This window comes from Capra hircus, chromosome 21 (genome assembly GCF_001704415.2).
Source record: "Capra hircus breed San Clemente chromosome 21, ASM170441v1, whole genome shotgun sequence".
NCBI lineage: Eukaryota > Metazoa > Chordata > Mammalia > Artiodactyla > Bovidae > Capra > Capra hircus.
In genome coordinates this window covers 60,071,752-60,085,489 of record NC_030828.1, presented here as the reverse complement: position 1 = coordinate 60,085,489, position 13,738 = coordinate 60,071,752, and the positions used below count along the sequence as shown (strand labels likewise).

The window sequence follows — 13,738 nt, the reverse complement described above, 5'->3', positions numbered from 1 at the left end:
AAAAGTAACTGCTTTCTTGAGCTGTTGCTCAGATTAAATAGTCCATGGAAAGACATTTAGCAGTCTCCACCGAGACTAAGCACCTAGTATGTAAAAGCTATGATTAGCATTGTTATTACAACCATTGTACAGAAGAGAAACGGGGCTTGACGGACTAAGGCAAACTGAACACACTGTGACTCAGATTCTGCATGGCTTGACTCCGAAAACAGGTTCAAGTAAAACACGCATGCCCCCCGGAAGAGGCTGGGCCAGTAATCAAAAATCTCATTGATGGGACTTCCCCGGTGGTCCGATGGTGAAGAATCTGCCCGCCAATGCAAGGGACACGGGTTCCATTCCTGATCCAGGAAGATTTCACATGCCATGGGATCACTAAGCCTGTACTCCACAACCACTGGGCCACCCTCCTAAAGCCTCTGCTCTGCAACAAGACAAGCCACACCAGTGAGAAGCCTGAGCACCAAACTAGAGAATCATCCTCACTCGCCTCAACTAGAGAAAGCCCGCGTGCAGCAATGAAGACCGGCACAGCCATAAATAATAAAGTTTTGTAAAAGGCACTTTAAAAAATCTCATTGAAGAACCGCCATTCCCATCTGGGAGGGGCTATGTTCTTGACCAGAAAAGCAGAGGAACTAAAGTCAGACACTCAAAACATCTTCAAAATAATCACCCTGCCTATGTGCATGGCACTCAGACATTTTCCAAAACATTTAGCCTCCCTCCACAAGAGGATAATATTTTTTAGCTCTGCTCTCTTCTTTCGTTAAAAATAAGTATAAATAAGGCAGTGAAACCTGTGACACTTGCCAGCAGGTAGATTACTTCTGTCCCAAACTGCCGTAACACACGGGCCTCCCAAGATTATTTATCTAATACATATATTCAAACAAGTTTGGGGGTAATAACCTGGGAAAGTTTGCAAACAATTCCTTCACGTTCCTGAGGGCTGTGACGGATGTATTTTATGAACGGGAACTGTACTTATATATCTGCCTAATAAAGCCTTGAAGGTTTTACTGTCGTGAAATCAGCCGGCAGTACTGCCATCAATCAGCTCTCACGCATTTGGGAGCACCTACTTGATAAGGCAAAACACAGCCGGGAGAGCCAGGTTGCTACAGAAGCTCATCAAACAAGTCCCTTTCCACACAGCACCCCTCACTCAGCCCCAAGAGGCCTGGAGTTACTCCAACGCTAAGAGAGCTCTGTCCATGGTGCTGGACATTCAGGAACAGAGACACCGATGGGGATACCAAGGGTGCTTTGGACTAAACTCAGGTACATCCAAGGAACTTGGAGAATCTGGGTGGCAGGCTTTCCTGGATGACTGATGGGGCTTTTCCAGATACCCCGAGCTCCAAACAGACCGCAGCCTCAGTGCTACGCATGCCCAGATCCTGAGAAGCATTCTAATTTGCTCTGATACCATTCTCTCGAGTCACATATCCACACAAGCTGCAGAACTGCAATGAACCACAAAAGGGCCAGAGACCTAGGGGGTCACTCCCTGCCCCCTCCAACTGGGGTTTCCCAGAACCCTGACTCTGGGCCTGGCTTCCAAGAGGAAAGGCAAAGGAGCAAGGAGAAGGCCACATCCTTCCTGACTGGTTGGGGGCAAAGCAGCGCGAGTACAAACTGTCCATTTCCAAGTGGACTTGTGCCAACCCTGGGCACTGGCCAACTTCAAAGATCATGACCGGCTCCAGACTGATTTGATGCCCTGCTGGGCTCCAGTCCCACTGTGTGACCTTGGGCCAGTTGCTTCACCTCTCTAGGTCTCTATTTCTTGACCTACAAATGGGGCCTTTGAGAGGGTGGAGCTGTGTCCCTTCCCCCAGCCCAAATTCCCAGACAGTGAGCCTGCCAGTGGACAGCAGTTCTTCAAACTGCCCATGATGCTCTGCCCTTGGCATGATCTGGCAGTCAGCCTGCCCTAGGGAAGGCTCTTTTTCCAGGGCCAAACTCCCCAGAAACAGCTAAGAATTTGCCCGCTGGCCTACAGGACACGCTCTGTATTTCCCTCTCCTTCTCTTAGCAACAAGAAGGTGGAGGATGGAAGTGGCACAACCACATTCACTAGTGACCCCTGGGACCCTCTGCCTTGTGCCCACTCCACTGGCTCTGCAGAAGTCACCCGTCCTGCCAAGGATGCCAATTTCAAGGCTAACGATTAGCTCGGCACAGGCTTGGGTTCTTGACACTGACCCTCTTCCCATGCATCGAGTCCAACGCTGGAGGGAGCTCAGGGAGGCCAGCCGGCAAACACACACCCTGGATTCTCTCAGCTGTGGATGTAGGTCTGGGAGCATCGTTTTTAGGCCAGGAGCAGCCTGAATGCACTTGCAGAGTCGCGGGGAGACCCATGGCTCAGTGAATCAGGCTGGGACACTGCCCGCTCCATTTCCTGTTGGCTGGAGGCCACGATGGCTGGGCAGCGAGTGCCGCAGCCAGCGGCTACCTCGCTCTCCCTCTCCCTACCGTCCAGCAGGGTCGGTGGAGCTGGGGTCTGGGCAGTGGGGCCAGACCGTATCTATCCCTCGACAGATACATAGCAGTAGCAGGGTGCAGGTCACAGTCACGCTCATCCAGACAGTCACACTCATCCCGCAGAGACAATGTCTTCGTTTTATACGTCTGTGTGTTCTACACACCTTCACTGTAATGTAGACTTTATCAAGGAAGCGTGAAACAGGATCACCAGCTATCTGGTTAAAAGCCACACCCTCGCTCAAGCACTTCCCATGGCTCCCATCACCTGTGAGACCCAGTCTTCCAGACACACTCCCACGGGGCCAGGACTGACTCACCTGTGCTCCTGCAGCCCGATGCTACAGCCTTGCATCACCTGCTCATCTACCTGCAATGGCCCAGCCTCTGCACCGTTGCTCTTCTCTTCCCTCCTGCCTGGTATGCCTCTGGGCTTCGTCTTTGCTTGACAAATCCCTACTTGTCTCTCAAGACTCATGGCAAATGGCCCCCACCCTCCCCCATCTAAACCCACCTCTGCCTTCACAGTGCACATCAACCACTCTAATTAGCTACAGATAGTCACACGTTTCCCCAACGGTCTCTGAGTCCACTGAAGACAAAGAGCATCTTGCCAGGCTCCATCCCCACACCATCCTTCCTGATGGGCTCTTAGTGACAGCCTGGTCCCTGTGTCCACTGCAGGAATGTGCAAGATGGATGCTAAGAGTGAACATGCTTCCTTCCGCAAGATTCAAGGAAAAGCACCTACTGTGGGCAGGACCAAGAAGGGTCTGAGGTTTGCATGGCCTTCTTCAAGCGATATACTGCCACAGACTGGCTTCAAGGGACCCTGAATTAACATTGTGTGTTAACCCATCTAAGATTATCTTTATATCTTCTGTCTCTATACCAGGTCATGCACTCAGCTCTGCTTGGAGACAAATCTTACAAAGTGGTCCATCTCTCCCTCCTACTCAGCACACAATATTTCTGAGTGTGGTTTGCTTCATGCAGACCCCAAGAAAGCCACTCTGATAAACCTTCCACCTCTTCCTTGGTAGAAGATGGAAGCCAGAGGACTCCAGCCCAGGCCTCACTGTTCCATCTGCATGAAAGCAAGAGCCAGTGTCAGAGATGAAAGCAAGCAGACGCCAGAGCCGCTGCGTCTCCCATTTATGGGGGACCTACAATGGTGCCTGGACATAGCTGGTGCTCTGGGCATGTTTCTGGAAGGAAGAGGAGGGACAGCAAGCCCCCACCCCAGGATTAACTGTGGCTGAAGAAACATCTCGCCCAGTGGAAGGAATGGAATCAGGGTCTTTTTAGAAAAATTCCTCTGGAAGAGAACTCCAGACCCACTTTGATGACCCCATCAGGGATGAATCACCCTATAATATGGTGCTCTGAGTTAAAGGGCTGCTCCTAAAACAATGCATATGTGGCGGAAGCTGAGACTGGCCCCGTGAGCATGACAGCATCACCTGGACAAGGTTTCAAAGCCATGGGGGCACGGAGCATGGCAGCTCATCAGGGCTGCTCCCCACCTGCTGAGCCCCCTTCTCCTCCAGCCCCCAGGTCCCATGGGCTCCTGGAGAGTAACAGGCAGTTGTGAGGGTTTCAGGAAGAGCATGGAAGCCAGTGTGCGGCTAGAAGGGGAGAAGCAAGGGGCGGGGCAGGCGAGGTCGTGCAGGGCCCTGGAGACAGCCCCTGTCAGTGCTCTCGGGGACACTGGCGAGCTCCCAGCAGAGACCAGGATCCTTTAGAAGGCTCCCTCCGGCCCCAGGCGGCTGGAAAGCAAACTGCTGAGGGTGGCAGGGGAGGAGAACAAAAGGTTGTGAGAGAGATAAGAGCAGCCGGGGTGGAGGTGGAGAGACAGGTCAGTATGAGTCGGGTGCAGTATTCTAGGTGTTTGGGGGCAGGAAGGGGCATGAGTGATCAACCACCTGCAAGAGCCAGGGGTTCTCACTTGCTTATTGCTCCTGAGCTAAGAATTACCAGGAGGGTGCTAAAAATACAGATTCTGGGCCCCTACCCTCTGAGGTTCTGACTCAGTAGGTGCACAACAAGACCCAGGAATCTGTATTTTAGTAAGCTCCCCAGATGCTTTCATGGAAGTGGCTCCACTGTATCCCACTTGGTAAAAACCCTACGTTATGACTCAATCCTTGAACTTAACAGCCAGTGGAGAGTCAGAGTGGGATGGAGGCTTGTACCCAAGGGCCCAGGTGAGATGAGAGGGGGAGCCGGGCTGACAAGTAGTCCCCCTGACTCCCAGGCTGGGCCCTCCTCCCTGGCCTCCTTGCTCCGCTACAGATGGGCAGGGGTGCCCTCCCAGGCTCACAGGAGCCATGCATAGATATACTCCAGCTATCCATCGTCTACCAGTTTGGCCCCAATGGCCAGCAGTGCCTAGACAGAGCGGGTGTACAACAGATTTTTGTTCAGCCATTGATGATCAATGCCTGTCCAATGGGAGAGGGATGGGGGCGGATCTCAGTGATCAAGCAGGACCAGAGAGGCACACGGGATGGAAGAGATGGCAACTCTCCTGGACAGATGGACAGGGCAGCTCTCCAACTCCACAGGGATGTCCTGGAGCAGGCCAAGGACAACCAGACCTCATGGAGAAGCAACCTCAGCATCTGCAGAGATATTCGGACCCATGTTATCTCGGTAGAATTGTGAAAAGCCTCAGCCTTCCCTTATAGTGAACAAGTTTATCCTTCCACTTCTGCCTTGCAGGTGGAGAATGCAAGCTTCCATGTCTGTCTTTAGAGTTTTAGCACTGCAAAGCCAGGCTAACTCTCTTAGAAGTTTTCATTACAGCCCTCTCACCAAGTTAATAGGAACATGTGCTCATAAACTGTTTCCAGTTTAGGCACGATGCTCTCAAGGCACATTCACTTTATTTAAAAAAAGACTTTTTAATATCAATCATTAAAAGATGGTGACTGTCATTATCATCTATATTCTGAATTTTAAAAAAATCAAGAATCTTTCAATGGGGAAAGGGGTGCATGTTGAGGCCCATGTGACTTGCGTGCTTTATCTGTGGCAGAATGAGACAGTCTTGGTCAGGCTCTCAGACTATATTAGCAGATACAGGCTCAAAAGCTGGGATGATGAAAAAACAGGAAGCCCTGGGCATTCCTTATGTGTGCTTCTGCTTGGAGGTGCTAAATGAGGCATACAGAGTGGCTCATCACAGTTTATTAAGAAACTGAAGCAAGTGAGAATACACAGACCCTCCCCAACAGCCTATCTGACCTGTGATTCTGGTTTCAACGATGCTGAGTGCAGAAGCATTCAGCCTAGCAAATACTAAGACAAGTCCTCAAAGTCTACCAGAAGGGTTTACAAAGGTGCAGCCTTTTTAACCCCATGTAAGATTTCATTGACACTTATCACAAGCCACATACGAAGATGGCATGAGACATCTAGAATTCTTTAGTAAATTTATTCCGTGATTCTCGATGCTGGAAATGGATGTTAAATCATTTCTACTTACTGGGACCCAAATAACTGTTCGTAGGAATCACCAATCAGAGGCCAGGGACTTTACTGCCTTCTTGCCTCGCCCTCCAAAGCCTCTCTAGTGCCACTTTTGTATTCTCTGTCACTGAATAACCATATACTAAAAATCGGGCCCAGAACTGAAGCTACCAGGAATCTGTTCACTCAAGGTTTGGGTAAAACCTTGCCATCTTTGCTGATAGCTCCACAGATCTGGAAGAGTGTCATCCATACCCAGGATGGGTCTGTGGATCTCTATGGGTCTCACTGGGGACAAACCATGTAATTTCTAGTTCACCAAATCAAAAACACTGTGCTGGCTGCTAAGACATTTTGGTACTTTACCGATGACAGATGAATCACAATTGAGTTTTTCAACTCATTCTGTCTGCTTTTTTCTCATTAATCACCTACCACAAATCTCGATGCTCTTGGCATATAAGCCATTTAGGAATCCAGAGGAGATGGAGGGAGGGTCCTTTTTGTTAAGACATCACTTGCTCTGATGTGGGCAAGGCCAGAATCGGTGCTGAAAGGAATTTAAACTGCTGGTGAAGACAGTCAGCTTGAGTATCATTGTTAGCATGTAAGGATGGGTGATTTCAACGAGCTCCCTTTAGCAACTGTTTAAACTTGTGCGTTGCAGATGGGATTCTGGAGTCTCCTGTCCTGGGTATGGATGACACTCTTCCAGATCTGTGGAGCTATCAGCAAAGACGGCAACAGCTATACTAACGTGGGTGGGCTTCTGCAGGCTCCAGCAAGTTTTGGCTACAACTGCATCTCTATTCCAGGGCTTGAAAAGTTCTTGAAACTGACATTCCCTCCTCCAAGCCCTGGAAATTCTTAAGAGCTGGAGGTGGACCTTTACATGTTCCTCCTACTTCCTTCTCTCCTTTGTCGTGTGGGGGAGGATTAACCCATGTGGCATCCTGGAACCGGAGTCATACTCATTTCGGAAGCTTCTGTTACATAACTTTTAGTCCGTGTCCCTTTTTGTGAGGTGCACGCTGGCACTGCCTTTCAAAATATCCCACGTGTCAGCCTGTGATCGCTCCCAGGGTGACATGGGATCTACAGAGTTGTTTTAGCTTCCTCCAAAGAACCACCAACTCTAACCTTGATAGGGTAATACTTGACTTACTTCTAATGATCTTTCGAATCTAATACATTCGACACAGAGTTAAAAGAAACTCGATGTCCTGAATGCAGAAGTCTTTTCAAGAACTGGATAGCTCCCCACCACCACCCACGTTACCTACATCAGAGCTTCATGCTCTCTCTGTGTCATGGTGCTATTTGGAAATTCGACAAGAAAAACACAACTTGGTTTCCAGACACACTGCAGCACCCATGGAAATGAAGTCTGAGGGGCAAGGGCGGGGGTGTGTTTTCAACCCCAGCCCTTGAAGTTGTGCTTTTTTTCTGCCATTCCACAACTGTGTGACCCTGAGTGACACACTGCAGCTCTCTGAGTTCGGGCTCTGAATCTAGAACAGGGGTTCAGAAGATCTACTCTGCAGCAGAGTCGGGAGGAATAAATGTGTAAAGACTGGTGGTTCCTTTCTTCCACCCTCTTTATCTGACAACAATTGCAGCTTCGCTAGGAATGCTGACCTCTGACCGCAGACTGCTTAAGTGTGACAAGCCAGCCTGCCCAGGGAACCCAGCAAAAACACCACTGCCAAATCGACAAACTTCTCACCATTTCTCAGCTTCAGCTGAATTCAAGGCTCTAATTAAAGTACTTTCCATTTTCAAAACAACTGCAAACGGTAATTACACACTTACCCTCCTACCTTCCAGGAACAGCCTGAAAAGACTACGGAGAAACCTCCACGGCCCCTGGACCTCAAGCTATACAGTTAGAAGTGACATTTCTCATACTCCGTGGGCCCAAATTACGTAAGGGCTCCTGCGGCTCCTGGCACAGGGACCCTAGAGAGGGTCCTGGCTCAGCCCTCTCGGATGCGTGCCGAGACTCCACCCCACAAGGCGCCCTGATGGGGAAACTGGCATCACTGTTTTTGAGATGAAAAGTTGTTTCATCACATACTCAGGGTAGTGCTCCCCCTTAGGATAATCAAGACGATTGTTTGTAATGGCCCATTCTTTACTGTTTATACGGATGTTTAATAGGAAACGTTATGTAACCTTAAAGCACAGAGCATTCTGGAGCTATTAATAACCAGCTGCATCTAGATTCCGAAGACTCTTCGGGCTTAAGAGTTGAAGAGGACCTCCCGGCACTAATATACACACATGCCCAGGGACACAGAGACACATAAACATACAAGCTCATGGCACAGACGTAAATGAAGACCCCAAGAACGGGGATGACTCGTCCAAGGTCACAAAGCCAATGATCAGAGTCAAAAATAATTCCCAGGTCTTCTGGCCTCTAGAAAATGTTTCTTTTCTCTAGAAACGCCCGCCCCGCCCCATAAGTACCTGTGTACCTCCTTAACCCTGTACAAGTACCACAGTGTCCAAACTGGGTTCTCACAAGGCAGGGGCTAGTCAGCCCCAATCAAGAGTTCCTGGTCTAAACACTCCAGTTAGAAATGGGACACTCATGAGAAAACGTCTTGTCATTCATTTGTGATAAGACCCCTCCTGCCCTCTCAACAGAAACAGGAGGCACTGAAATATATTTGAACATGAGGCCATTATAGGTATGGTATGGAAGAGGTCCGCTTTAGAGATTTTCCAGAAAAGAAATGGGTTTAAGACAAAGCAGAATCGAAAAAGGAGATTTTGTTCTCAGTCGCACACTTTCCCACCAGGAAGGTTAAAAAAAAAAAAAAAGAGCAAAAACAGAGAGAACTGATGAATTAAAAACTATAGATGAGGAACAAGGGTAACATTTTCCTGTGAAACTCGGCTTTGGGTAGCAACAGCATGATATATGACACAAAACCTGTTCTCTCATAATTACATTATCACTTTCAAAAGGAACTTCATGAAAATTGTTTCTCTGCATTCATTTTTATTCAAAACCTCACCCGTTAGACATGAGGCGCTAAAACACACAACGTTGGGAGATTAATATGCCCACACAAGACGCATTACTTGCCATTCACAGACCCTGCGAGCTTGTCAAAAATAAAAGCTCTGCTCTGGTTCTGTGAACAACAAACAGTTATAAAACCCACTGGGAGCTTAGTTTCTGGGGAAAAAGGTGGGACATGCCTGCTTCATTGGAGATTCAGTAACACTTTAAAAGGTTCATTAATCCAGATCTTTAAAAGACCTATGACAACTCCATTAAGAGCCCATAGGTCAAGTTGATGAATTTAGCTGTAATCAACAGGCAAAGACTAAGTCAAGGTCTAAACAGCCTTGTGGCCCATTTCATGTGACAAACCCTCTGAATACCTGCTGAAGCAAGCGCCACCATTCGCTAATACAATCAGCAAACAGTGCAGAGAAGAGCGTCTAAAAATCACTTTATTTCCTGGCATTACTGGGTTAGTCGGAGAAGGTTTTACCTTGCAACTACGATGGATTCCTTCTGGAAAGAACAGCCAGGCTCACCAGCTGGCCGCTTTCAAGCTGGCTGGACATCCAACTGATGTGCTGTATTCCATCAGTTCTTAGAGATCAATGTCATCTCTCCAAATGCAATGCCTAACCTGCCCCGTAACCCCAATCTGGCACCTTGGGACGTTTGACAGCTATCACGCTTTAGCCCAATAAATAATCCACTAAAGCACGGCCCGGGCTTCACCTCCTGTGGATGCAACCTGAATTTTGCAGCTCCCTCGGGCACTACGTCCTGCTCTTGGAGATCAACACCTATTCAGTGTGGAGCTATCCATCCAAACGTATGTGTCTGACTAGCTCACACACCTCAGCTCTGGCCTGTGACCCATCCTTCTCCCACTTGAAGAATCATTTCATTGGAAGGGATCTGAGGGTTCACCCAGTGTAACTCTTGACATTTCACTATCAGGGAAACCGATGGCCCTTCCCTGCCCTGACACCAGGACCATCCAAGTCCTGTAGACAACCAAGTCTAACACTTGCTGACTCAACCGATTAAACACGGCATTCAGATGAGGACCAAACGACTCTGTGTGGCTTCCCCCTTGAGGGTCGCTCTAAGTGCACTTAAGCTGACAGTTAAGAGCGGCAAAACCGGAGAGCTGGGAGCAAGCAAGGCTTCCAATCTACATGAAAGCCCCCTCTCCTTTTCTTCTGGATTGAGCTGTGGGAAGTTCTGCTGACAAGGAGGGTCGGCAAACATGAGCCAAGATGAAATTTCCAACAGGGCTGATTCCTACACAGTGGCCATCTGGGATCAGCCAGTTAAGTAACCATCTCCAGGACTTACACAACCAGGGCAAGAGCCTTGATGAGCCCTCACCCTTTAGAAAGGTTCAGAACTCAGTTCTGAGGCCAAGCATGTGCTAGGCACATGCAGCGCAGAAGCAGCACACAGAAGGATCCCAATGCCCACCTTTTTCTCCTTTAAGTGGTCTGGGAGAAAAAAGAATAAAAGAAAGAGAGCACCCAGGGGAACATCTCTTCCTCCCACCTGAACAGAAGTGGCCGAGCACTAAACAATTCACATTAAGGCTGAGCAGTTGCATGAGGAAGGGAGGGATAAAAACATACTTGCCACCAGCGATTTATGGCATTCGAGCAGATACTCATCAGCACAAGCATTTTCACACAGGCGCAGCAACTCCAGACAAAAGCAGGTAGCGGGAGTACTGGGACAGGTGTGTTTGTTACAAACGGATCAGCTCTCCAGGGAGCGGGGGAAAGAGCTCCCTGGTTGCCAATCTGTGGTCTCCCTGGTTTGCACTTCCCGGCCCTGTGACCTTGACTAAGTCATCAACCTCCCTGGGCCTCAGTTTCCTCATCTGAGCCAGAGAAGAAGGGGAACCCACTTCCTCGGGTGGTTTGGAGGCTCCCTGCCCTGCACAGCCTGGACACCCTTTTCCAGGTCACTGTATATGAGTCGTCTCCTTCCCACAAATGATGAGACTGAACCCAGGTTGCCTATGTCATTATCTCGACCAAACAGGTCTCCTGCCTGCGTGTCAAGCCCGTATCCACCTCCCTGATGGCCCAGGGAGGCACCAGGTCTCGAATGCAGCCCGACAGTGTTCGGCCTCCAGGCAAGGCTTGGGGAATGGGAGAATACAGGGGTTCAATCGGAAGCGCCGCGGGCAGGCTCTGGGCGAGTGGGGGCCAGGCAGGGGCTCAGAGGCAGCCTCCGGGGTCCGTGGCAAAGGGGCTTTGTTCCGGTGGCGGAGGGCCTGGCTTACCGAGCAGCGCATCCGGAGGCGGGCGGGGGGGCGCGCGGGGCACGCAGCAGAGCCACAGCCCGGCCGGAGCCCGGGGCGCCCAAGCCGAAGGAAGGCGAAGAGGAGGAGGAGGAAGAGGAAGACGAGGTGGAGAACCAGGAGGCGGCCGCCGGCTCCCGCCTCATTCTCCCGGGCACGGCCGATCCGCTGGCCGCCGCCTGCTGGGGCTGGCCGCCCGGCGCCGGACCCCGTGCGCGCGGCTCATGTCCCCGTCCGCCGCTGGCGAGGTGTGCGCGCAGCCGGGTTGTCTCCGGGCGGCGCCCCGGGGCTCCTCATGCCCCGCGCGGGGCTCGGCAGGAGGACCTCGGGGAGGCGGCGCGGAGGGAAAGAGAGGAAGAGAGAGCGTGAGTGCGCGCAGAGCTGCGCCCCGCGGGTCCGGGGGCGGCGGGCGCCCGGCAGGACCGCGCTGCCCCACCCACCGCGCCGCTGCGCCCGGCTCTGCGCGCCCGCCCGGTGGGGCACGGAGCCCCAGAAACTTTAGCACATGGCCGGTCCGGCGGCCGTTCCCCCCACCACCTCCATCTCGCTTCCCCTCCCCGGCCCAGGTCCCCGAGAGCGGCTTACCGGCGACGACGGCGATCGCGGCCGCGGGGTGCCCAATCTGCCGCGCGCGGAACTGTGCGCACCGGCTGGGAAGGAGGGAAGGGCTGGCGGCGTCGAGGTCCCTGCAGGGGAGGGGCACCTCGGCGGCGACCGGCCGCGCGGGTTTAAGGGAGCCGGGGAGGCGGGCGGCGTGCCAGCCCCGGTCCGCAGGCCCGGATGGGGGAGGGCCCGTGCGCCCCCGTCCCCGCCCCGCGGCGCCGCTGCTGACGACGCGCGCTCGGGTTTCCCCGGCCCGGGGTCTGCGGAGCCAGCCCCCGTTACTTAGCGACTCGCTCCGGGGAGCCCATGCTGACGCGCGCGACTAGCGGGGCTGCGGCAACCGAGCGGAGGGGAGGGGAGGGGAGGGGAGGGGAGGGGAGGGGAGGGGAGGGGAGGGGTGCGGGGGGGGCGGTGCGGGGGGGCGGGTGGCCGCGGCCGGAGCTCCTCCCTCCGCCTCCCCTTCTGCGCTGGGGAGGGGGCCCCAGGGAAGACGTCCACAGCCCGGCACTGGAGGATGCGGGGTGGGGGAAGGCCCGCACCGAGCTGGGGCGGATGGGGAGGGGGGCGCCGCGGAGATGCACCTTCCCCTTGCTAGGGCTGCAGCAGCAGGTGGCGGCGACGTGGCCCGTGGAGACCCGGCGCCCGAAGGCGCTCAGACAAGGGCCGGGCCGGGCACGCGAGGACTGTGGCAGTGGGCGCGTGGGTGTGTGCAACACGCTCCCACCCACGTGTCATACTTGGGGACCTGGGGGACGCGGGCGGAGGAGGAGCCTCCTCCTTCCTCTGGTCTCTCTCCCTCCTTCCTGGATTTCTGCTCCTGCGCTGCGCTGACTGTCTCTTCCTCTTGGAAGCCCGGGTCACTCAGCTCGCTGCTTTCAGCTCCTCCTTCCTTAACGCCCAGCAGATGACCCAGGATGTCAGATGTCGGGAACAGGGAACAGCTTCGTGCTGTTCAAACCAAGCTCGGTGTTGGCAGTTCCCCACCCTGCCCCCTCCCTGTATCCAGTTGCGGACATTGGGGGAGGGCCCTTTAATCTGACTTGGGGTACCTTCTTATTTTGAGATCTGGGGCCCCTCCAATTGCCTGCATTATGCGGAATGTGTCCTAAATTACTTCCCACCTTTCACAAAACTGTGTTCCTCCACAGACCTGGTAGCTAAGTATTAACACCTAAAGTGCACCGTAAATGTGAACACGTGTTAGCTGTAAAGCTACAGCCTGATCCTCTGGGAGGCCCCCAAAATTCATCCCAAAGCCAGGGAAAGTGGGCAAGAGTTTGTGAAAGACCTCATCGCAGGCAGGAACCGCTTTCCCAGGTGGAACAGATGACTTGTCCAGGTCCACTGGGTGCCTCAGAGCAAGCAGAGCCCAGGCCTCCTGATGTCCCAGCACCCACATCCCCACTGCTGCTCTTCAGCCGCTAGGTGCAGGCAGCCTCACCTCCTTCCTCCTCCTCCGACCTCATTTCTGCTGCCTTCCCTCCTGGACCAAGCCCATACCCCTTTTCCACCCTACTGTCCTCTCTGGTGTGCCTGCCAGGAGAAAGAGGCAGCTCACCCACAGAGGAGAAGGGATCTCCCCGTCGGAGAAAGTGCCCACATCCTAGCAGGGGCTCTCACCAGGGAAGATCCCACCCCTGAGGGGCTTTAGAAAATACCATGCCCCGAGTGGGTTTTTTTGGCCCTGTGACAAGACTTTTCCTAGTTATTAGTACTGCCATCATCATCGTGAGTATTACTGAGATGCCATTAACTCTTGTTGAAAAACCCTGCACACCCATCCTGTATCTTAAGAGACAGAGATCCAAGGACTTCCCTGGTGGGCTAGTGATTGAGAATCTGCCTGCCAA

At 52.6% G+C, this 13,738-nt stretch overlaps 1 protein-coding gene across 1 annotated transcript in view; it reads right to left on the bottom strand.

Annotated features, from left to right (window-relative positions):
- Window positions 1–13,354, bottom strand: part of LOC108638480 (translation initiation factor IF-2-like) — a 56,225-nt gene extending 42,871 nt beyond the window's left edge. The window contains exons 1-5 of the mRNA XM_018065932.1: window positions 13,330–13,354; window positions 12,613–12,836; window positions 12,428–12,571; window positions 11,871–12,210; window positions 11,268–11,609 (exon numbers count right to left, since the gene is read on the bottom strand). Coding sequence (XP_017921421.1) covers window positions 11,428–11,609; window positions 11,871–12,210; window positions 12,428–12,571; window positions 12,613–12,836; window positions 13,330–13,354 — 915 coding nt within the window. The 3' untranslated portion in view covers window positions 11,268–11,427. The remainder of the gene's footprint in view (window positions 1–11,267; window positions 11,610–11,870; window positions 12,211–12,427; window positions 12,572–12,612; window positions 12,837–13,329) is intronic.